This window comes from Manacus candei, unplaced genomic scaffold (assembly GCF_025592945.1).
Source record: "Manacus candei isolate 608988 ecotype Guabito, Panama unplaced genomic scaffold, ASM2559294v1 h1tg000034l, whole genome shotgun sequence".
In the NCBI taxonomy this organism is placed as follows: domain Eukaryota; kingdom Metazoa; phylum Chordata; class Aves; order Passeriformes; family Pipridae; genus Manacus; species Manacus candei.
The window spans coordinates 13,604,340-13,629,682 of NW_026138082.1; the positions used below are offsets into that span (position 1 = coordinate 13,604,340).

The 25,343-nt window shown below is 43.8% G+C and overlaps 2 protein-coding genes across 8 annotated transcripts in view; both read left to right on the forward strand.

The window, feature by feature from the left end:
• The window catches only part of SLC22A16 (solute carrier family 22 member 16), a 35,465-nt gene extending 30,623 nt beyond the window's left edge, over positions 1-4,842 (forward strand). For all 4 annotated transcript variants that reach the window (XM_051792194.1, XM_051792196.1, XM_051792195.1 and 1 more), the window contains one exon: positions 1,852-4,842. In XM_051792194.1, coding sequence (XP_051648154.1) covers positions 1,852-2,064 — 213 coding nt within the window. In that variant the 3' untranslated portion in view covers positions 2,065-4,842. The remainder of the gene's footprint in view (positions 1-1,851) is intronic.
• Positions 4,843-10,010: 5,168 nt separating this feature from the next.
• On the forward strand, positions 10,011-21,450 carry DDO (D-aspartate oxidase). 4 transcript variants are annotated; one of them, XM_051792267.1, is made up of 6 exons: positions 10,011-10,211; positions 12,510-12,616; positions 15,430-15,637; positions 15,835-15,943; positions 16,808-17,006; positions 19,549-21,450. In XM_051792267.1, the coding sequence occupies exons 3-6, from the start codon at positions 15,599-15,601 to the stop codon at positions 20,111-20,113; spliced, it is 912 nt and encodes a 303-aa protein (XP_051648227.1). In that variant the 5' UTR covers positions 10,011-10,211; positions 12,510-12,616; positions 15,430-15,598; the 3' UTR covers positions 20,114-21,450. The 4 variants fall into 4 exon arrangements, with proteins under 4 accessions (XP_051648227.1, XP_051648223.1, XP_051648226.1 ...); XM_051792263.1 differs by having other exon boundaries at positions 10,014-10,211; positions 16,830-17,006; XM_051792266.1 differs by lacking the exon at positions 10,011-10,211 and adding an exon at positions 10,431-10,569 and having other exon boundaries at positions 16,830-17,006.
• Positions 21,451-25,343: the final 3,893 nt, after the last annotated feature.

A 25,343-nucleotide genomic window follows, 5' to 3' on the forward strand; every position in this document is an offset into this window, starting at 1 on the left:
GCCAAGTGTCTAAAAGACTAACTGAAACAGAGAAGACACACATATTTAAAGCACACAGTGTTGCTTTAACCTTGTTCTGTTGGGTATAAGTAGTGACCCTGTTCTCATACACTCCAAATGTATGGGTGTCTGTAAGATTCAATATTCTTTACAGACTGCAATATCCTCAAATGTAAACTTATGAGAGGCTAAAGGATGTGCATGAGAGAGGTTACTGTGGAATAGCTGCCATGTGTCACTTCATCCTGTCTTCCCATAGCAGAAAATTATATTTTATTAGTAGAGAAGCATTCTGACACACAGAGATGAGATTTTAGTGTTTTGGAATATATTTTTAAATATCAGTCTTGCCACATATGTCTACAAGAATGTCCCTCAATTTGTCACTGAGGCACTCTTTGTGCCATTTCTTCTGGTTCTATTACTGTTAGGATTTTTTTTTTTTAAATTTTCACGGTAAGAGCATGACTATTTTATTTTCACTGTAGTTTGCAGTATTTAGCAGTATTTTGCCTTTTTTTATTATTTTGTCAGCCTCTATATTTAATGCAAGTGCAAAAAGAGGACTGTATGCAACTGCATGACTTTTACTTCTCAAAATAATGCTTGAGAGAAACTGTCCTCTTCTTTTGAGGGGGAAGAGAAGCAAAACTAGCATAGTGCATGTACATGAAAACAGAACTGTTCAAAGTTACAATAGAGACTTCTGATATTAAAGCACCTTTCTGACTTAAAGTCTGGCTTAGCCGCAAATGGTAGCTGGCCAGTTCTTGTCTCAAATTCTGTGTGAGAGACATAGGCACAATAATTCCAAATGTTCTCTCTCATATCTGGAAAGAATATATTAAACACAGGACAGACTTGAGAATCAGCGAGATAAAGATAATACAGTATCAAAGTGCAGAGTCATAGAATGGAAAAACACTGAGACCAGACATGATGTACTGTGGGAAAGCATTTCTATCAGGAGAGATTTGGGTCATTTATAACCTGGTGTTGCGGAATGTCAGGGTATTAATCCTGTTCTGTCCTCAAAGGAGGAAAGTGTGAATTGTTCTCATTGAACAAGATATAGAAATGAAAGGGAAGAGTAAATATTCCTGGAGCAAATGTGTGCTTCTCTATCTACCCACATTATCCTGATCCTTGCACCACTCATGCTGAAGTAAGCTGTTGTTATGGAACTGTGTATACCACAGACAAATCCAAAATGTGATCCCAGTGCAACTGTCAGTAGATGCCTGCACTCCTAACAGTTCTTTGAAACTGAATTTAGCAAAGTATTCTTGTTGAGAGCTAGCTCATCATCTGCTGAAGAGCTCTCCTGAGCATGGATGTGCACTTCGTGGCTCAAGGCCAATGAACCATACTAAGAAATTTCAGTCTGGCTATGCAGGAGGGACAGGCACACAGGTACAAGTACAGCTACACAGAAGCTGGAGAGTGAATTCAGATTACAGGTGGCAGGGAAATTGTGGCTCTGTGTACATGCATGTAAAAATAAATGTATGCAATCCTAGAATCAGTTCTTAAATACATGCCTGATAGCAGAAATACGAAATGAAGATAATATATATCGTTTCCTCAGACAGAATTATTCCTGTTTGCACTGTATTGATCCCTTGTGAACAAAACACTTCACTTGCTCATTGATAAATTGTGCTGCATAATCTTTCATTTATGCAACAAAAAAAGGTAGATCTTTTATATAGGTAATATTTAAGACTTATGATCTTTTCTTTACATTTCAGTTCCTTGTGCTTTTTTTTAAATATGCTCTCAAGCAAGATCAAAACTACAAACAACTTGAAAGACATTTCTACCTTTACAGCTGCTGTTTGTTTCTTCCAGTTGCTTGTTGGAATCATGGCTCTTCTGAGTGGAATATTAACCATAATGCTTCCAGAAACACTGGGAAAACCATTGACTAACACATTGGTGGAAGCTACAGAAATGGGAAGAAACAAGAAAAGCTGTTCAGGAAAGACTCCTCCAGCACATGGTGGTGCAGCATTAGAAAAGATAGAGATGTTTGGTCAAGAAACAGTCAGCACTGAGAAATAAAGCACCAGCAAAATGGCTGTTCCCAATTTTAATCATTCTCTAATTTATAAGATCTTTGTATTCAAGAAATGTGACTGTTCTATAATATCTGTGCCTTCTACTTTGTATCCAGTCTTGCCTTTTCAATAGAGCAAGACTATGAAACCTTTTCCATGGGACTGAGTTACTGCAGAAAATTTGATAGGATTTCTAGATCCCTTGTCAAACTTACCCAGACTTTAAAAAATCTGACTTGCTGTGACCAGTTGGAATGATTACTCTAAATGTCAGAAACTACCTGATTACATATATATATATATAAATATGTCAATCCTTTGCTTCACATTTTCTGCAGTTAGAATTGTGAACCTACTATGAAGTGCCCTCTGCTCTCATTGTGTTGCAGCTGACAGTTAGAGGCTTAAGACTTCAAAGCACAGTAAACTCAGTTATAATTCAAGAGAGAAGCCTTAACGTTGAATTGAGTCATATCAATACTTTTAAAGTTAAACTAATTTATTATATTTTTTTTCAAATTTTCTACTAGAAATGGTACCATTGCTAACAGAGGAAAGTATTCTATGGCACAGCTTCTGACTGAAAAAATAATACTAAGTTTGCAAAATGTGCAAATAGCTTGTATATTCATTCTGTTGAATGGCAATTGTATTTTTATTAGTGGTTTAGAAAAAAGTGTTCACTGGATCTACTGCTGTCACAGTTTAGGTAAAACTAAACTGCCTGATCCCTTTAAAAGTTGTAGTCATTCCAGACCATTATTTTAATGCTCCCCTTCTCACTTATTTCAGCTCAGATCTAGCCTCAGATTTTTTATAACTTTTAAGAGCTACACTAGCAACTTTACCAAATGCCTCCATCAAGGTCTTCACAGTCTTCAGTGCAGAGAGCTCTTACTCAGGCTCTCTGCACAGAACTGGACTTAGTTATTAATGAATTTTTAGTAGACACGGTTTCCACACAGCTATCTGTAGCTCATTTTTTCCTTATTATACCACACAAAATCAGTTAGAAAAATATAATCTAAAAAATGGTAGCTGGAGGACACTGATCAATAGAAGAGTTACCAGTTACTCTAGTAGTTTTAGTCAAAGTGTCTGTAAACATCCCACTGTTGCTACACCTCAGGTGTGCATGAACACTTACTTGTTAGTGCAGTGTTTCTGCCTTATGACTGTGGACCATAGAAAACTGATAGATAGGAATGCATCACTCTGGTTGCTACTTTTATTGTTTTCTCTCCCACCTCCCCCTCTTCAGTCTACCTCCAGTCCTGGGGGTTTTTCCTTGCATGAGGATCTATATCCTCTTTGTTTGACCATCCGTGGTTTGAGGGGAGCAGCACACCAGCTGTCTGCATGTTGAGGCTGAGACAGTCCTCTCTTATCTGGGCTGTGTGAACTTGGTCCCCCTTGGTTTGAAATCAGGTTTTTTTGCATCTTAGGGACCTACTCTCATGGCACAATCTCATCAAAACAAGTCTTTGTTTACTTCTTTGCCATGTACCCAAAAATAAGGTATCTGTATTACTACAGATAAATATTCTGTATGCTGTAGAAATTAATGGCCGTATTTTTCAATTATATCTGCACAATCATTAGTTTCAATGACTTCTGAAACCAGAATAATGGTTTATATCCCCTTATAAAAGATTTTATTCTTCACTGCACTGTCCTAGATTATCAAGTAGCATTTTGGTCCTGGTATTAGAACAAAATAATATCCTATATAAGGATTAACATGCTTTGAAGCAAGCAAAATTCAGTCAGTTTAAGTTCAGAGAGTTTCTATGAGATAATTATATAGAAAGCATAGAAAAGAATCTTTATGCTCCCTACAGTTCTGTGGGTGTTCCAGTGTTTGCAGAGAAAACCTCCAAGAAGACCTGCACAGAATACTCTGGCTTATGTCCAGATATGTTAGTTCAGCAAAAGCACTTAACCTTACCCCGTGAGTAATCCCATCATTATTCAGAGAACGACTTGAACACATACTTTGTTGACTGAAGACCGGATTACTCACATGCTGTGGTTTTTCATTTTGCTGAAGAGCAGACCTAGTATTCTTCCACTGCTTTCAGATCTCCCTCCACTTACCAGAGCAGAACAGTAGATCTTTATCTGCAAGATCTATTGCCAAACCCTGCATGCCGTGCCTTAAATAAGGGTTTAACCATGCTAAAAAAGAAAACATCATGCAATACACCTAACAAGGAATTAAACTGGTATTATCTTCCATTACAGCCACCCTTCTCACACACAGAGCTCCAAGTTGTTTCCTTATTTTAGGGTTCTTTCACATGGATACTCCCTCTTTTGATAGTACATCTATTTCAAAACTCACTAGTCATGAGTTTTGGGAGCACTACAGTCTAATTCTAACAAGGTACTGATGAACAATTAAAATTATTTTTTCTACTTCCTTACTTGCCAAATAACTGGCAAGTAAGGTGTTACCCTGGTATGAACAGTCAATGCGTGTTCTGTGTTCCTTTGGCTTGAGGGATTCAGGACCTGGTGATCTGTAATCAGTATACATAAGGTAAAGAAAAGAAACAGAAAAATCTTAAATGCACAGTGATACTGATACTGTTTACAAACTAAACTGTAATTATATTTCTAGACCACAATGTTGGCTGGTGGCTTTTAAGACCAAAACCCAGTTCCTTCTGTCACTGAAGTCAGTTGGTATTTGGTCTTTGATTCAAATGACACCTAAATTTCCCTGAACTAATGATGTTACTGTTTTTCCTTGGAAATAAAAAGTTTGTTGATCTACTGGTACACCTTTTGTGATTTGATGTATCAATAGCTTAGAAAATGCCTTGGAGTATCCTATTCTTTAACCTGAGGAAGCATATTACTGAAAAAAACCAGGAAATGGTGTGTCTCTGTATGTCTCTAGCATTTCTGTTTGATTGTTTTTTCCATATGGACAAAAATATGTTTAACACTAGTCATGCACTATAAATGTAGCAAAATCAGGTTGAGTTGATTTCTTTCTTTTCAATACTCATAGATTTTCTAAATCCTCTTGCAAGAGAGCACTGAGTTTGAGAACAAATGCTCCTGTTCCTGTGGGGCATCTTTTCATTTCATTGCTCATAAAAAGAATTATTTTTTATAGTTTCTTATCTGAGTTCTTATGTTCGTTTATGTTTGTATTTTCCATCTCTACCTTAGTGCAAATTTATTGTGCTAATCTATGTCTCTGGAGTTACATAATTTTTTTATGACATAGTGAATCTGAATTCTTACCTGTCTTAATTGCTGGTCACTCTTCCATGATGAGAAATGTTTTTGTCCTAAATCTTATATCCAGTTTTATTAGACAGTCTTGCAGTTTGTTAAGGACATACTTTCTGGGTTAAATATAGGAATAAGAGCAATTATCATTAGTTTAACGATAACTAATGAAAAATAGTAAATATGTTTGATATTTTGAATAATTATTTTAAACTTCGTGAAACATCTATTTTCTACTTTAACAATTCCCTTCAATTTCTATGTGCAAAATTCTATAGTTTAAACAACCATGTAGGAAAAAAAAAGCTATGCAAACTATGTGCAGTAATCATATGCTCTGAGTAGTACCCTGAATGTCTGAACAAGGGGTGAAGCCTGCCTGAAGGCTGAGGGCTTTTATGCAGTGGCTCTGTGGAAACAGATGAAGGTTTGACATCCCAGCATTGGGATGGAGTGCAGGACTCATTGGCCTTCTCCTGCATCTTTCACAGGTTATTTTTACCAACTCCTTAGGTGCAGTCACTTAGGAAGCTTCCACAGCACTGGGCTCAGCAACATGCAAGGTCTGTGAGTGCCTTTTGCAAGAGCTTAGGAAAAGGTGAGGTCACGGAAGCTTCATGCCAGAAAGGCATTTGTGCCTGCAAAAAGGAGGCTCTGGATTCATCCTATGCCCTTTTCAAGTATCTTAGAGATGCTCGTCTGAATCCCAGAACAGATTCCTAGGGGAGAAATTAAACTCGAAAATTTTTTTAAAAAAATATAGTGTTCACAAAAGAACAAGTTTATTCTATCAGGGAAAATTCTAGTAAATGCTGTCAATTAGTATCTGCATTGATACCTTTCACAGGAAGAAAGATTAAAGCACACCTATGTACTGGTAGCCTAATAATTTTGTACAAGATTCTGTACCAAACAGTGTGCATTTTGGTAACATGGAGGAAGTATGTATTCATAGGAAGGAGTTTGTTTGCCCAGACTTTGTGGATTCAATACAATATATTTTAATGGTTTTTTAAAATGTGCATTTATTATCTGCAATTATGGGCAAGAATAAAGTCAGACACACATTTTTAATTTTTACACCTTTACCTAATTTAATGAACTCCTATCACCAGCTGTCCGTTTGGTTCACAGTCCCTTATAGAGGCCTGGCTGGCGTTTTGGCATTCCACAGCAAAAACCATCTATGGTTTAAGCTAGCAAGTATCATGCGTATGTCTTTTCCCTGTTTGTGTTTGCAGGTGTAAACCAAGGTTTGGGTAATGTGTTAGATGGTGACTATGACAAAATGCACATGAAAAATGTGACATATTTTGCATTTCAGTTACGGAAAGAATATTATATTTCCTTTTGCTTTTATTTGTATAAGCTGACTGGGGCCGTAGTCCCTCAGACACATTCAGTAGTGACAAAAATAGCTGCAGATACTGTAGAATGGGTATGAGTTATCAGTAAAGAGAGTAGGTGACTACAGAAATGACAGAACAATGTACATGAACACTTGGTGTTCAGTGGATGTGAAGACTAACTGTAGCTTCCTCATGCAGGCATTGGAGTGGGCAGACAGTGCCAGGGAAATAGGAATTGCAGTAATTTATAGCCCTATTCCTCATTATTTGGCCCCTTAGACCTTCTCAGGAACCTATTTATTCTTCACTTCCCTTAAATCTCTAATTAGTGTAAGTAACTCAACTTTCTATTCTTATTTTATTAATCTTATGTTTTCTGATCAAGTTACATCCATCACTTTGCTTCGTCATTTGTGTTTTGAAGGCTTGATATGTCCTTGCCAGGTGATTTACGTTCCTCCCTGAAAATAACCGTAATAAATGGTCCAAATAGTTGTTTGTTGAAGTTTAGAAATTTGAATCATCCCTGATATACTGATTTCAAGAGCACTGAGCTCAATCAAGCTGAGAAAAATCAAGCCTAAAAAGTATACACCTCAAAAGGGGAAACATCCTTTTTTAATATGACTGGTATATAAAAAATGATTGCAGAGAGGTTTGTGCACAAAGCCAGCTCTTTCAAATAAATTACTAACCTAGGTTTATGAATAATCAGAAGTAATGGGAAATATCTCATTTAGTGACAAACCAACCCTTCTCTCTCTGAATTCCTGTCTAGCACGCAGGCATGGATACTGCTCAGGTGTTTGTTGCAGATGAGTAGGATCCCTCTATGGAGTGCTCACAGGCATGTACTTATTAACATTGCCTCATAATGTTAATAATGCCTTACATGTGGAGATGAACAGACTTGCACAGGAATAAGAAAAAAACATAAGGGGTGATTCTTGTAAAGATTCTCGCCACAGTCTCATTGCCAGTGATGTGATTAAAAAGTGGTTTTGACTGAGGTGATCATGAACATAGCAAAAGAACCAGGGATAATTGGGCAATCTCTCAGCAAGTATTTTCACAAAGCTTTTCAACAGGAATGTCAGAACTACTGGTTTCTTCCTTATATTGAGAGAATTTCTCCAGAAGTAAGTAAATAATAGGCAAACAGCAAAATGAGGCACATCTTAAACTTTTTGCTGAAATGGTAACTTGCCATGGACACTGATGCTTGACTTGATCTTTGAACTGGTTAAAGAAGTGGCACATAAATGATTCATGTCATTCACAAGACTAGAAGCAGGTCAGCATCCTGTTTTCAGAGAGGTCATTTCTTCTTATCATTATGGGTCTATTCAGGAGAGTATACAAAGCAAAAGGAATGCTAAGGTAAAGGGAAACACTTCTTCAGCACTGCTTGAGCTGGGCTGGTGGTGTGCTGGAATACCACTGCCAGTCATGGTTCACAAAGAGCTCCAAGTACAATTAGGGCTGTGTTTGTTCTATGCCAGAAGGCTGGTGCTCTCTTCCTGAGTGCCCAAATCATGACTTGCACTAAATTAAAGGATACGACAGCCACTATCACAGAGTTTGTCAGGAGCATTCTCAAACTACAAATAGGTGAAGGTTGCACTTGGAATACTATTTAGCCAATTATTTGTCAGTTCAAAAGGACATACTTTGCACAATACACAGAATAATACATACACAAACATCCAGGGGATCTTTAGCAGTTGGGCTGTTACACAGATCTTCTTGTCTGTTCTTGTCCTTTTCCCCATTTTTCACAAGACAACACCAAAATCTGTAGCAAAAAACTTCTCATATCTTGAAGGCCTCAATACAGAATGGCTGATCTTCAGTTTATCAGGGCTCTGGGAATTAGAGGATCTATATTGTGCTGTTCATTTTAGGGAAGAGCAGAAGTAAGAAAATCAATGGCAGCACTAAAGAGTTGAAATTGTTTCCCCCTATAGATGCCTGCATGGATAAACAAACATTTGTGGTAGGAAGCCACATATCTAGATTACATGGAAAAAAGCTTTTTCCTCATCCTAAAATATGTTGTACTTTACTTATGGGTGCTTTCACAAAACACGTGTTCACCTTTCCAAAATACTTTAGCCCATAGAAGATTCTTGTTATGTAATAACATTACAATAAGATTTGGTATCCCCAATCACCTTGAATTTCCTGCATCTCATTCTCAGGAAAAGATACATTGGGAATTCCATGAAACATTCAGCCTTGCACCAACATCTGTCACAGAACATTTCAATCCAAATAATTCAAATCTGGCAAAGTTATAAGCAATAAACAGTAGAATCTCAGGAGAAGTAGCAGGCAGTTTTAATATTAGCTGGCACTGCGACCTTCATTTATATTTGAGGGAAATTTCCATATGTGAAAGTATTCTCTCCAAAGTTACTGCAGATATCCTGCAATGGCTTAGAATAGTGTTCATTTTACAATCAATGCACCATGCCCATCAACAATTTCATTTCTAAACAAGTAAACTTCTGTTCTTCTGCTGCTTTCCCTGTCTTAATCCCCTATTTTCAGAACACAGAAAAATCAAGCTACACTATAATTTGGGGGAATTATGCCTACACATGTGTAATATATCGTGGCTTTAGTTTTACCATTTAAGAACACAGCCAGATTGGGAGAAGTTTGCCGTATGTTGTGCACACTGTTGCTGTACATAGTGATATCCTTCGGATGACTGCTGGTCTGTATTTAAATGGCTATAAAGAAAAGGCACTTGCCTGGAAGATCCATGGCAGAAGCTGTTCGACAGGGCTGAAGAGGAGTGGTTGGCAAACACTGTCCTGACGAGCATGTTCAGGGACGAATGCTCAGGCTGTCAAATATTAGCCAAAATGTCCTGCCAAAGGCAAATGCCCTGGAGGCGATAAACTGGGGTATATGCTATATAATTTCATCCTAGCGATCCTGCAGAGAGGTTTATTTTTTGACAAACTTGTGTTTTTCCGCTGAAAACAGCCCTGCCTGGCTGTGCCCATTACGGGTTTGCGGTTTGGCAATGACTCGTACCTCACCGACCTGCGATGGCTGGAGTTCCCCTCCGCACCGCTCGCACGATTGCTCAAGCGCTGTGGCAGCCCTAAGGCAGCTTCAGAAACACTCAGAACGTAACTGCCTGTGAGGGAGGAAAAAAGGACAATGTATTTATTCCCTGCAGCACAGCGGGTCCCGTTGAGCCTCCTCTGAAGCGCGCTGGGGAAATATCAAGGGGGAAAGTTTTGGCCCTGGCCCGGCCCTGGCAGGGCCGACGCGCGGCCGCCGGGCACTCCGGGCGTGCTGCCAGCGCCGGGGGAGGGCACTGCCCGGGCACAAACAGCTCCTTCATTCGCGGCGGGGGGCGGAGCTGGGCCCGGGGGTGCCCCGGGGCAGGGGGGCAGCGGCTGGGCCCGGGGGTGCCCCAGGGCAGGGTGGCAGCGGCAGCCCCCGGGCAAGGCGCTCCGGTCGCTCCCACACGTGTCCCCGCGCTGCCCGGGAGGGCGGCTCTTCCAGGCGGGACCGGGGGCCTCCTCCTCTCCAGGTATCGCCTGCTCTCCCCGCTTGGGTTGTTTTTAGACTTGTACTTCCAGCCGAAGAGGGAAATGCTGGATGCCGGAGCCCTTTTGCTGCCGAGGGCCAGAGAAGCGCCCCCCGGGACTGGGCGCTGCCCCCGGGCGTTCCCGCGGGCCCAGCCCAGCTTCCAGAGCCGGGGCCGGGAAGGCTCAGCACACGTGCCGGGGCGGGGGGGGGTGAACCGCAGGGCTTGGCTGGGGGGAAGATCCGGGATCGCAGCCTCTCCCCGCACAGAGCGGCGACGGGCTCCACAGACCTCTCCGGTTTGGGAGGGAAGCAAGAGCAGCGCTCGGCGCGTAGGTGCTGCTGCTGAAGGCGACTTGCAGGTAGCTGAGGGGGCGGTATAACCTAGCATTCCTTAGGAGCTGTTTTCCGTGCATGCGAACAGCCATCTGAAAGACGAGCTGAGGCCTCCCTGGTCGGCCCGGGGTCCCCTGTGACGGTGCTTTCTGTGGTCCCCTGTGACACCTGCTTTCTGACAGTGGTCCCTTGTTCAGTGAAGAGAGAACATCCTTGCCTTCCTTCTGTGGCACTTCCCGAATGTACATCTCACAGAGCAGCCCAAATGGCAGAAAAGGGACTAGGCCAGAGTCAAAAGGACAAAATCAGTACCTCCTCCTCCTCAGCAAACCCCCAGGAGTGGATCATGAGCACCATGTTTTTGCCTGGCAAAGCCCCTCTCTGGAGTCATCTGAAGGGAAGCAACACCAAGGGTGCTTGTAAACTGGGGAAGTGAATAAACAAAAGTGATCAGCAAAAAAAAAAAGGAAGGGAAAAAGTGCTCCATGGCAGGCACTGACAGGGACAGTGGGTGCAGCTGCTCTGGTGGGTGAGGAGCCCCTCCAGCAGTTCAGAAAGGCTGAAGCTTTTGCTTCCTGGTACCACAGGCTTCAAGCAATTCAAAAGTGTATTTCAGTACTTAATTACAATGAGAGTTAGTTTAAAAAAACCCACAGGACTTATATATAGCAAATTTTGGTTTTTTTCAGTTACTTCCTGTTCCATTTTCTGGTCAACAGTTCAGCTGGGCTTTTTCCACTGTTTATTTGGGTGTGTAAATATGCTTATTTTGGTAGACCAGACGGGTTGCAACACAAGCTCAGAGTGGTCAGCCTGCTGTGTCTGCAGGCTGCAGCTGCAGCTGGCAGTGGGTGTGCCTGTTGTGTGTGTGTGTGTGTGTGTGTTGGGGATCAGTATATTTATCCATATTGATCATGTTGTCCACTGCTAGAATGAGGTTACAGCTGAAGGTTTGTGGCACTTAGTGATGACATACAGCTATGGGAGGCAAGAAAGAATAAGGACACCCTTGTGACACATGAGACTGGCATTGTCTACTGTTGCCTGAGTTGGGAGATGAAGTCACATCACAAAATATCTCAATATTTTTAAAAATAATTCATTCTGGCTTGGGAGGAGCAGGAGGGTGGCAGGACCATGAAACCCACATCAGGCAGCTGGTGTCCTCATTGCTGGGGAATTACAGCTTCCAGGTGACTCTCTCTGGCTTCTGTCCCATTCTTCTGACAGTATGTAGGGACAGAGAGCTAAACAGTACCTGACACCATCTGCCTCCCTCCCCAGCAGTTCCTGCAACTGGTCTGCCTTTTAAAGGCTGATTTTTGCAAAACCCTCAGTACAGGCCTGTCTGACAGGACAAGAAATGTCCCTCTGCTGGGACTGAGCTGGGCTCCCACATCAGCTAAAAGTAGTTTCTCCTCCTGTGCCCTCTGCCCAGGCTATGCTGCCAGGGCAGAGCCATAGGTGAGCCTTGCATTCATAGCATGGTCAGTGGTTCTGCAAAGCCCAAGCTGCACTTGCTGACACTAGCTGTGTGTAGCTCTGCTTTGCACCCAGTTGATTTTTGGCACATTAGCACATGAAGGCTTGATGTGCTCCTGAACTGCAGTAGTAAGTGCTAGAAAAACACTGCATTTAATGGGTGTGTCATGGCCTTCTGAGCTGTTCCTGTAGACTCCAGCACTGTCAGCAGCCCCTTCCTGCCCTCACTGGATTTTGCAACATTGGGATCAGTTGATATCGAACCGGCTCGTCTGCAAAAATGCTATCTGAACTGGAAGGACTTCTGAAACCTGAGCCTCCCCCAAGCCACAGCTCCTCTTTCTTCCCTAGGGAAGGGAAGGAAGGTCAGTCCAGAAATTCAATCTCCATCACAGTCCAAGGGCTTCAGCAAAGGAGAGTTGTGAGGGACAACTGAGAGCACATCTCTGGCAGATGCATAATGTACCCACCGCATATGTTCCAGGGCAGCTGAAGAAGAAGGGCTGTGCTTGTCCATGGGCTGCTGGGAGGCTCGCTGGGTGAGCTGAGAACCACACGCTATTTCCACAGCTACCAGTGCTGAGTGAGAAGGTTTGTTATTAAAAATGTGTTTAAATACCTTTCTCAGAACCAATTTTCCTAAGTAATTACAGAATTATTATTCCCCCCCCCACCCCCAGTTTCTTGTTACTAATATTCTTCATTTCTCTTCTCCTTTCCCTAACAGTTTTCCATATTGAGTTTCTGGGTGTCAGCCATGCAGGCCACCAATTGTGGTTCAGGGTCCACTTGCCCGCCCCCCACTCCATCCTCTTTCCCCGCTGCGAGGGCACTTCTATAGTCAGCTTAAGAAAGAAGATGTGATAATTAATATGAAGAAACTTAAGCGTTGCCCTGAGAGGTTGCTAACAACCCTTGGCTGTGATGCAGAAGGAATGCAATGACAAGCAACACTGCCTGTTCCTCTTTCCCTTCCTACCTAGTAGAGACATCAAATTTTAGGTAGTAAAACCTCAGGGGTAAGTGAGAAGCTGTGTGAAGAGTTATGAGCAAGGATCTCATAAATAAACTTGACCTATCATAATCTCACACAGTTTGTCTTGCCTAAATTTACATCAAATATGCCAAAAGCCACAGGAAGATGGGAAATCAGCCCATCATTATAACTGCAGGCACTGGTTTCCAGAAAAGGTTCTCAGAAAGCAATTAGTGAGGCTGGATTTCTAGTCAATGATAAGCAAGTCCCATAGGAGAAAGCAGAACCGTAAGGGCACAAAACCAAAGGTCCATCTCACTCAGCATCCTCTCCAAGAGTGAATATTGCTAGATAATATACTCCAGGAAAATAAAGAGCCACAGGCAGAGGAGATTCTTCCCTTACATCCTGGTTGACGGGAAGTTGAATATGAGTCAGCAGTGCCCTGGAGGGCCAGGAGGGCCAAGTGTGTCCTGAGGGGCATCAGGCAAAGCATCGCCAGCCAGTGGAGGGAGGGGATTTTCCTGCTCTGCTCTGCACTGGTGTGGCCTCACCTTGAATACTGTGTGCAGTTTTGGGCACTGCAATACAAGAAAGATATAGAGCTATTAGAGAGTGTCCAAAGGAGGGCAACAAAGATGATGAAGGGCCTTGAGGGGAAGCTGTATGAGGAGCTGCTGAGGGCACATGTCTGTTCAGCCTGGAGAAGAGGAGACTGAGGGGAAACCTCATTGCAGTCTGCAACTTCCTCATGAGGGGAAGAGGAAGGTCAGACACCGATCTCTTCTCTGTGGTGACCAGTGACAAGATCCAAGGGAATGACCTGAAATTGTGTCAGAGAAGGTTTAGATTGGATATTAGAAAAAGGTTCTTCACCCAGAGGGTGGTTGAGCACTGGAACAGGCTCCCCAGGAAGTGGTCACAGCACCAACTCTGGCAGAGTTCAAGAAGCGTTTGGATGATACTCTCAGGCACATGGTGTGACTCTTGGGGATGGTCCTGTGCAGGGCTAAGGGTTGGACTCGATGATCCTTGTGGGTCCCTTCCAACTCAGCATATTCTGTGACTCTGTGATTCTATGATCCCTGCTTAGCTTTTGACAGTAATCCCTTGATGGGATGACTGAGCTGGCAGATGCACCCCAGCTCACCTGGTTCAAAGCTGCTAAAGGATTTATCACCTCTGAGGTTGCCCAGTCTCTCTCTTTTGGGCCCATTTAGTTCTGGCTTCTGGGAGTTTGTAGGGTGCACTGAGCTGCATGGTTCAGTTCTGCTTCGTGCCTTCGCCAGTGTGAAAACTATGAACTGGCTGGGGCCAGGCACACAGGCTGGCACCTCGCTGGGATGGGCAGTCAGGTGATTGTCAACCAGGAGCTGAGCGCCACTCACCAGGACAGTTGCCAAGCTCCAAAACTTGGCCAGGACAAGGGAAAATAAAACCACTGCACCTCTTGGAGTAGCAACCAGCTGTTGAAAATTCTGAGGAGTGGAGTAGAGCTGCTCCAGGACATAAAGCAACTTAGAAAGCAAGGCAGAGAGAGGCAAATATACAGGCCCTTCAGGCAGCAAGACTGGCTGGCTCCTGGGGACCACTGTCTGTTGCTGAGAGAGCATGGCAACCTTGGATGCCCACAGATCTGTCCAAGGTAGTGGGCCATGCTGGCAGGTACAAAGGCCAAGAATGGATTTGGAGACCTCCAGTCACTAGGGGCACAAAATCCCCCAGAACACAGGTAGCTTCTCTTCCCGCACTTTTCCTGCCAAGGCACCATGGCCCAAACAGTTTTTGGATGTGGGCATGTAAACAGCCAGGCTGTACCATGTGAGAATATTCATTATGTTTAATATGTAAAATTCCTGTTTCCCAGGACAGAGCTAAGCAGGTAACACAGTCCTCGGGGGCAGGAGAACTAAGATGAATGTTCAGAAGAAGCATCTCCCACCATGGCTGGACCCTTTCCTCAGCGTAACCAATTTGCCTCCTGTGCAATTTGCTTCTGCTGCCCAGGCAGCAGCAGGTCTCGTTGCTGGAGATCCCAATATTGAAACAACCTTTTTCCTTATGGTGCCAAAAAGCCAGTTTCTTCAGGGCTCCATGACTTTTGCACCTGACATGATTGAAAACTCTATGGGTGCCTCAATCCCTTGGGTTTTATTAAAAAAACCTTGCCCCAAAACAGCCAAAACACAGATCTCTCTCTTGCCCTCTGCTCCTGTGCCGAGGATGAAGTACTTTTCAAAAATTTGTCATCGTATCAAAGGCTGATGATTTTTTTAATCCTCACTTTTGCCTTGGTTGTGTGCAGCAGTTAGCCTTCAATTAGTTGCTCTGGGGGGCTTATGTTACATCTTGTGTGGGTATTTCATAGCCTGATGAGAGTGTGAGGCCTGGATAATAGTGACATGTGATACGTTGTTTCTGAATGCAGGTACGTTTCTTTTTCCTCTGCCTCTGTATCCTGGAGATGGCAGCACCCAAGGTCGCAGTGGTCGGCGCGGGAGTCATTGGCCTGTCCACAGCACTGTGCATTGTGGAGGCTTGTCCCAGCTGCTCTGTGACAGTCCTTTCAGACCAGTTCAGCCCCAACACAACGAGTGATGTTGCTGCTGGGATGCTCATTCCTCACACATACCCAGGTTCGTGAAGTTCACCGTGGCATTGCCCTTAGCACCCTATGGAGCCATATGTGCGGGTGTGCAGCGATGCACAGAGGCTCAGGAAGAAAAGTGCCTTCACTTGTGTTCTCTGTCTGTCCCATATCCTTGACACTCATTTGTACACTTCTGTTCTTTGCATTATTCCTCTCTGCATGTTTAATTTCATTCACACGCAGGCACACCGATTCACGTGCAGAAGCAGTGGTTCAAAGAGACTTTCACTTACCTTTTTGCCATCAGCAACTCAGCCGAGGCATCAGAGGCTGGCATTCACCTGGTCTCTGGGTAAGAATGACCCCCTGGGGCAGCCTTTGGTGTGTTTGTGCTGTGTTCTGGAGCAGTCAGAGAGGTTTTCCTTGCTGGAGTTCAGGTGTATTCCCTTCATCAACTAGGTTTTATGACTGTATTCCCAAGAAACTGCATTGCAACTGCTCAGATATGATGTATTTTTAGGCAAAATTCATGCATAGGTGTACACAGAAAAACCATTCAAGAATGACCAATGCCAAGTGTATTTCAATAACTGATGTTTTCCTCACTGTCATCCACCAGTTGCTTGCAGTAGGGGTGGTCTTCATAGGGATGGGACTGCAGGATCTTCCAGCTTCAGCAACTGGGTACAGGGATGCAGTTAGGGGTGTCCATTGTTATCTCTGAGGCCTCTCACTGGGTAGCTGTCTCTGGCTTTCTGGGCTGAACACCTATTTGGTTTCCCACAGGGGTGGGTGTGTTCGGGGTGTTTTATGCTGCCTATTATGTACACAGAAATTTGCCTCTTGGGAGTGTTGAGACTGGGCACTCTAGCTTTATGGGTATCCAAAGAACTATGAGCAGGTGTGCAAGTGGCCCTACCAGGTCCAGCCAGGTTGTGGCAGGGACACTGTACGTGGGAACTCGGTACATACACTATTGCTGGAAGAACTCTCTGCAGTTTATTTACCCCAGTGTGTCACCCTCAAGCTCAGCTGTGCCAACCCTCTGCCTATTTGTCCAGGCAAGTATTGCAGTAGCAGGCAGCAATGTTTCCCTGTTGCTATTAACCTTTCAGAGCTGTACTGATGAGCAGAAGCAGGTTCCTGAGCTCCTGAGTTTGTGCTAAGATTGATGTGACACATAACATGGCAGAGCACTAGCAGTAAAGTGTTCTAGGTTTTTCTCTGTGTCCTTTTAGGTGGCAGATCTTTAAAAGTACTCCCAAGGAAGAGTTACCTTTCTGGTCAGATGCAGTCCTGGGTTTTCGACCAATGTCCGAAGCAGAACTCCAGAAGTTCCCACAGTACCGATTTGGTCAAGCCTTTACGACACTGAAATGTGACTGTCCACCCTACCTGCTGTGGCTGGAGAAAAGGTTGGTTTTGCTGCAGGCTGGGCATGTGGAGAGAAACTCAGGCAGAGGGACTGGGGGCAAGATGAGGTCTCTTTGAGAACCTTAGATTTGAACAAAACTGGAAAAATGCTGTTTGCCAGTGGGGAAAATGCAACAAGATCTTCCTTAGGGAGAAGCACAGGAAATAAATACCCAATTTTTCAAAAATGTGAAAGGCCCCATTTATGCAATGTCTACTTTCTCCTAGTGTGTCTGTACAGTGGGGCTTGGAGTGTGAGTGACCCTGGGCAAAGGACCAACCTAGCCACAGGAGCCATGCTTGGCCAGCTAGACCTTGAAGGTACATCAGGAACCTGCCACGTCCTAAGAAAATGTTTGGGTGATCCTCATTTGTCAAACTTCCCAAATAATATCCCTCTGTTTTTGAAGATACATCCAGCCCCTGAGAGAATAGGCGTGTCTAGGAAGGTGTCTTATCTGTGAAGACTTTGCACTTCAGAAGTGGCTGAACCAATTAATCTCAAATTTGGTCAATGGTTGGAGTAATTTCTTAATCCAGTCAGGTGAAAAAAACCCGTTAAATAGCATCATCTTGTAACAAACCTTCTGAAAATGTTTGCCTGCATAAGATAGGTGATGTGCTCACTCTGAGGAGTTGTGGCTTCAGAGTTCATGCCTGGATTGACAGCAAAGTTAGAAGATTTGCTAATTTCCAAATTTCTAAGTTTCCCCAAAATACATGGATTTTGGAGAACTGTAGGAGAGATAGGATGCAGATCTAAAAGGGCTTTGACATCTGGAATGTGTATTTAATCCATCTAAATACCTCTAAAGTGAGCAAATAGCTGTCTCTGATTGAGAGAAAGTGATAGGCCGCAAACTGATTTGAGGTTAAGTAAAGAGATGTGTACTGACACCAAGGTACAAATTGCCAGCCAGCTCAGCTGGTTACTTGGATGCCTTTCATCACACTGCAAAATGTGAAAAAAGCATTTCTTGTTCTAGCAGCCAGACAGGCTGGGAGTACTCCCGTGGCACCAGTGCACCACGTGAGGTCTGTGCCATCTACTTGGTACACATTCTCTGTCATGTTTCATTGCCTAACACAAGCAATCTCTGCTGCAGGACAACTAAGTTGTACAACACATTTAGTATCTGCCGTGAGATTTCTGCCCTCTCCTCATTCCTGCTGTAGTCTTCTTATTTCTCAAAGAATATAGTCTAATGAGATGATGAAGCTCTTTTTTTTTCACTTCTCCCTGGTGATGAGAAGTGAGAGCATATTAAACATGTAACTAATTCTCAAATCCCTGGTGACCTGAGCAGTATTTATAGACTATTCTCTTGGCAATTCACAAGGAAAATTGTTTTTGTGCCCACCTGGCTGGTCCAAAAATAGACTTCAGGTTTTTTTTCCTGCTTGCTTGCCTGAATCCTGGAATTTTCAGGAGTTTTTTTTTAATGGTGGTTTTTTAATGGCATGATGACAGCGTTCCAATTACAACACTTAGGAGCTCTCCTAGCAAGTTGCCCAGCCAGAGCTGCTGTGTGAGACCTCCCCTGTTCTTCCCGAACAGCTTCAATGTCCTGCTGCACCAGGCCTCAGAGCATCATCTATGCCCTGGATCCTTCTCTCACTCACTGCTTTGTGGGAAACCATTGCATTTACAGTGAAGTTGATGACTTCTCCAGCTGCTGGAATATTGCAAAGGACAGGATTTCCCATCATTATCACAGACCTGTCTCCTGCCTTGCTCATGCTAAAACCCCCCAGTAAAAACCCCCAGAAACTGGAGCCAGCTGACAGCATGCAGTGAGTCCATCTCATGCCAGTGATTTTCCACAGGGAAGAGCTTCAAGCTTCAGGCAAGTTCAGGGGAGGATTTAGCTTGAAATTGAGCTTAAAAATAAACGTCAAGAGGAGGTGACTTTTGCTGAAGAGCAGACATGGATCTATAGTGCTCTGAGCTGTCCTAGGTGACTCCTGGCTGCTGCTCTAGGAGGCTGTGTGTTCCCTGGGGGTCCCATGCCACATCTGCCTGGCCTGCATGGATGTCTTAGGGCTTGGCACATGGCATTAGATGACTTTCTGCCTCAGGAGGGGTGTTGGGAATGAATGTGATGGCATGTAACAGGCACATCAGAACAGATGTAATATGATGGCTCTGTCACCAGCATGAGTAAGTTGGTAAATAAATCTGTTGGTTTTCTGCTTGCTTGAGCTGTTAAAGCTTGGTACTGTTACAGAAATGAATCAATGAGACCATGAGGACCTGACTGTCTGCCTAGGGTCTTCTGCCAGACCCTTCTATAAAACTGATCAACTTGCTGTATCTTTTCCAGCCCAACAAAGCTAAAAAATAGCTTTGATGAGATCAAATCAGAGATCAAATGACAAACAGAACCCCCATGGCATTTTCTTTTTTTTTTTTGTCCCATCTGTTGTTTGGTTTTTATCATTATGTAAAGGCAAAGGAAATCTATCTCATTTACTTAATGTTCATAATAATGAATGAGGGTTTAGAGGTTTCTTTCCTGCCTCACTTCTGGAGTCTTTTTGCAGGTTGAAAGCAGCTGGCGTCCAGATGTACAACAGAAAAGTTTCAGACTTGTGGGAGCTGCACAGTGAATATGACATCGTTGTCAACTGCACAGGCATTGGAGCCCACCAGCTAGTGGGGGACAAGAAAATCTTCCCTGTCAGGGGACAAGTACTCAAGGTTTATGCTCCTTGGGTGAAAAACTTCATCCGGGACGGGGATGGCTTAACTTACATCTACCCAGGGATACACAGCGTAACCCTGGGGGGAACCAGGGAAAAGGAGAGCTGGAGTCTCTCCCCTAACCCTGGCACTACCAAAGACATCTTTGACAGATGCTGCTCCCTTGAGCCCTCACTGCGGGAAGCTCAGGATATCAAGGTGAAGGTGGGCCTGAGGCCATCCAGGCAGAGTGTGAGACTGCAGAGGGAGGTTTTGAGCCAAGGAGTTAAGCTCCCAGTGGTCCACAACTATGGGCATGGGGCAGGTGGCTTTTCAGTGCACAGGGGCACAGCCAAAGAGGCTGCTCGCCTGGTGGGAGAGTGCATTGCTGCCCTGAGAGGCTCTTCATCAGGGGCCAAGCTTTGAATCTCAGAGGCTCCTTTTCCATTTACAGCAGGCTAGTGTTTCTTCTCCTAGTAGCAGCTTGGACTTTTACTCCATTACAGAATAAAAGGAAAGAAACTAAGTCAACAACTTGTGGCATTGCAGATATTCAGTGGTATCTCACCTGGCTTCCAGCTGCTACCTTGGAAAGGCATGGTGGCTTGCTCCAAGTATTGGTCTAGCTGTTCGTCTCCTCTGTGTGGCGTTGTTGCTGCCCTGGGCCTTTGTCCTAGCCTCATGTTAAGAAGAAGACAAGATACATAAATACTTTCCACGTAACAGGGATCACATTGCTGCAGTATAAGACAAATAACATCAATTTAGCATTTCTGCATCTAAAGGGTGTCAGATACACTAGGTTCAGATTCAGTAAAAATCAGTTCTCTCCTCTTGTGCCAAATCTAATCTAGGGTTGCCCTTGCTCCTGCCATTCCTAACAAATTTTATCATTGACTATATAATTTACAAGGAAAAGAAAACCACACACAGTGCTGCATTACAGCGCTCCAGGTCAGCTCTTACAATGTTAGGTCATTGTCTGCCACAGTGATTTTAAGAGCAGGTCTGTGATACTGATCACTGCATTTGCTCATATTACACCTCAGAGAACTTAGTTTCTGCTAACATTGCCCCATATGAACTACAGTTCTGTGCATCTTTTCTCACGCTTGTTTGCAAGTCTGTTTTTTTTCCACCAAGTCTCTCAGATTTTGCTCTCACAGATGATTTCCCCCCCACCCTGCATAGCAACATTGACATGGCCTGTGTTCCACAGAACAGGATTTTTCAGAGTGGGCTTGGGAATGAAAGCATCTCTTTTCTACTTCACATCAACACTGTCTGCATTCCTTGCAACAGCTGATATGAATAAATTGGAGACAAACCAACAAGGATTCTAACACCAGGATCAGTTTCATAAAAGAGAAGAGCCATTTAAGACTAGATATACACTCTAAAGACAAATTTCTCTGTAATGGGACGTGAGCAAGCTCCTCTGCTGTAAGAAAGCTGAGTCACCAGAGCCCAGACCATCTCACTCAATGGCAAAGGCCAAGCTGGGCTTTACACTGCCCTCGGCAATTCAAGCTCTTTGATGTGGCTGAAGATAATCACTCTCCAAAACTGGATCTTACTATCAAAGTACAAGTCTGATTGTTAGTGATTAAATTACTCATTAGATCTTAAATGTCTCATTTAAGAGTATCATCCACTTTTGTCTATTTTTTTGTCCTTAGAGTTACAAAACTATTCAAAATCCTTCAAGAATTTATGTGATTAAAATGAACTGATAAATAAAGTTCTAATAATGGAGCACAGGTCATTTCTGTAGTGTTTCCTTTCATAAATAAGGGTGTTTCTTTCATTTGAGATGGCCTGACACAGCCAAGAAAGGCCACATTCAGTCGTGGCTGCCAACTTCTGCTGTTCTCACTGGGGATGAGGACAGTTATCCTTTGCAAATGACAGCTGTCAGAAGAAACATCACCAAATTAAATTATAGGTCAATAAGTGCCTGGACCAGCTTAAGCCAGCCCTGCCTTCAGCAGCCTTGCCCTCTTTTTCTCAGCTTTGAAGGCTAATTTTGCATTCCCCCCTCTATCACTCCCCCATTTGTGCTTTCCAGTGGTATGAGAGGGCAGAGCTGCTGCTTTTGGCAGCAGTGTTGGTGTAGGGCTTGTCAAACTGCAGCTTTGTCCTCAGCTAACACAGAACATAAAAATACATGGAAAAAGAACATGAGAAAGGGTTATTTTTTTTCTTAAATCTTTATTTTAATCTTTAAAAATAGCAAACAGTGTAGCTTATCCTGGAGCAAGAAACACTACTGATACTAATAGGGTGATTATAGCCCCATGAGAAACTAAAGCTGTGGTTGTGCACTTATGCTCTGGAGGGCCATGGGGTTTCTTCCAATTTACTTCTAAAAGTTGTCCGGTTGATAAAAATGTCAGAATGGTTTCAGCTGCACCCCTCAGTCTGGTGTCCTAGCTCTGGTCATGGCCAGCAGAGGGGATGGCCACTTCTAGCCTAGGGTCTTCCTCAGCTGAGGAGTAGCTTCATGCTTTAGATGATTCATCTTCCACACATTTGTTGTCTTGCTTCTAAAGCCATGTGTGGTGCTTCTGTAATCCCCAACATCTTGTGAAAACAGGTTCTGTAAAGAGACACACTTCTTTGCCCAGGAGCAGAGCTCCTTGTCTTTGTCTTGAACCTGAAAACATCTTTTGATGCCCCTTTCTTGCATCGTGTGAGGGGTGGTGACTAGTTATTCTCCATGATCCTTCTTGATTTTATAAAGCTCTACCACACTCCCTCTCGGACTCTTCCACCTTGAAGAATCTTGGTTTACATAATACATAATTACATAATAGCTGCTAACCATATAAAATCATCCTATATCTTTGGTCATCCTTGCTGCCCATCTTTATATCTTTTCTGACTCTAACATACCTTTTTGGAGATTGAGGGACCAGAACTGCATACCGTACTCATGATAGGGGATGAACTTTGTATTTAATTAATTACATCAATTAGGATACAAGCTCTTTAAGAAGGACAGGCAGGGAGGACAGGCAGGAGGGGCTGTTGCCCTCTATGTCAATGACTAGCTGGAATGCAGGGAGCTTCACCTGGGGATGGGTCAAGATCTGACCAGGAGACTGTGGGTCAGGATCACAGGTAGGGCAGGGACAGGTGACATTATACTGGGGATCTGCTACAGGTCACTTATAACACTTATTTGCGACACCTGACCAAGAAAACCAAGAGGTTGGGGCCCTTTATAGACTGATAGAAGCAGCATCATGTTCATGAACCCTGGTCCTCATGGGGGACTTCAACCTCCCCCATGTTGGTTGGAGGGACAGCACAGCAGGACATAAGCAATCCAGGAGGTTTTTGGAATACACTGATGACAACTTCCTTCTCTAAGCGATAGAGCAGCCAACAAGGAGAGGTGCTATGATGGACCTTGTTCTCAACAAGGAGGGGATGGTGTCCCAAGTGAAGATGCCTCTCAGGGGTCAGTAGTGGGGGCTGGTGCTGTTAGACATCTTTGTCAGCAACATGGACAGCGCACCCTCAGCAAGTCTGCCAATGACACCAAGCTGTGTGGTGAGGTTGACACACTGGAGGGAAGGGATGCCATCCAGAGGGACCTGGACAGGCTGGAGAGGTGGGACTGTGCAAACCTCATGAAGTTTAACGAGGCCAAGTGCAAGGTGCTGCACCTGGATTGGAGCAATCCCAAGCACAAATGCAGGCTGAGGGATGAATGCATTGAGAGCAGCTCTGAGGAGGACTTGGAGGTGTTGGTTGAGGAGTAGCTCACATGGCTCATCAATATGTGCTTGCAGCCCAGAAAGCCAACCGTATCCTCATCTACATCAAAGAATTGTGGCCAGCAGCTTGAAGGAGGTGATTCTGCCCCTCTCCTCCACTCTTGTGAGAGCCCACTTGGAGTGCTGCATACAGCTCTGAGGCCCCCAACATAAGGACGTGGACCTGCTGGAGCAAGTCCAGAGGATGGCCATGAAGATGATTAGGGGGCTGGAGCATCTCTCCAGTGGAGACAGGCTGAGGCAGCTGGGATTGTTCAGCCTGGAGAAGAGAAGGCTCCGAGAAGACCTTATTGCAGCCTTCCAATACATAAAGAGGGCTGCAAGAAGGCTGGAGTGGGACTTTTTACAAGGGCATGTAATGACAGGACAAGGGGGAATGGCTTTAAACTGAAAGAGAATGGATTTAGATTAGGTATTAGGAAGAAATTCTTCACTCTGAGGGTGATGAGACACTGGAACAGGTTGCCCAGAGACGTTATGGGTACCTTATCCCTGGAAGTGTCCAAGGCCAGGTTGAATGGGGCTTTAAGCAACCTGGTCTAGTGGAAGGTGACCCTGCCTATGGCAGGGGGATTGGAACTAGATGATCTTTAAGGTTCCTTCCAACCCAAACCATTCTATGACTCTGTGACCTCTCTTCCCTTCATAATATACTAAAATGCTTTATAGTCACTAGTAAGCATTTAACTGACAACCTAACTCGAAGGTATCTGTCCTGAGTGGTACTAGATGTTTCATAGGCCATTGCTGAGGCTGGATAGTAAGGAGGTCTTCCTCCCAACTCAGCAAGGTGTTTTTCTCTGCTGTTAGCCACACTGAATTTCACCTGCCGTTACTTAGCCTGGATTTATGAGATGGTTTTTGCAGATCCTTGCAGGCAAGTTTGCATTTTACTACCTTAAATAAACTTGTACCACCAGTTTATTAATTGAGGCTTTTACTGCCTGACAGATGGGTCTGTGGATGAGCACTGGCCCTACCAGTATCCCTCTAAGATGCCATTGGTGACTTCTCTCCACTGTGAAGAACGAATGATTTATCCTTACCTTGTCTCTATCCTGTATGCAGTTGCTGACTCATGAGAGAATCTTCCCTCTTACTCCATGCCAGATTAGCTTCTTTATGGGTGACAGATGTTATTCAAGGCTTTCCAGAAGCTGAGCAGATCATACCAAGCAGATTGCTCTATTCTGCAGCTTCACTGTATCCTCTGAAGATGTAAGAGGGTGGTGGAGCACAGCTTCATAGGTCCTTGCTGCAAAGCTCTGCCAATTCTTCCCTCTTAGCCGGTGTCTGTCCTTGCAACTATTCTATTACTATGGCTTTTGCTGTTTGCCTGCTACAGATGTCAGATATAGTGGTTTGCAGTTCTCTAGATCCCTCACAGCACTAAAAGAAAAGTGTATCACGTGCCATCCTCTTTTTTCTTTGGCTGTTTTAAGTAAAAGCTTATACACCAGCTCTTATAGTGCAAGAGTTTGCATTAGCATGCCTTAAAAACCCACAAGCAAGTAACATCTGCTTCTCATGAATTTGTTACTATCCCTTGCATCAATTTGTTCTAAAGCCTCATCTAATGGCCCTTCAATCTGTGGCAGCTTCTCTACATTATCCCTTTAACAAGTGGTTCTGCTGTGGGAATTTCACTAAGCATTTCTATGCTGAAGCCAGACACAAACAATATGTTTAGCTGTTCTGTTAGGGCTTATTTGCTCTCAAACTCCTCTGCCACCCTAATAGTCTGCTGACTGCACACCCTGGTCACCTGCAGAACTCTCCAGCAGGTTCCTTGCTCCTGCTAGGATAGAGAAGGCTTTTTGTCTAGTAGCAAGTTATTTCCTGAGAATCTTTTTTAATCTGCCTTTCTGTAT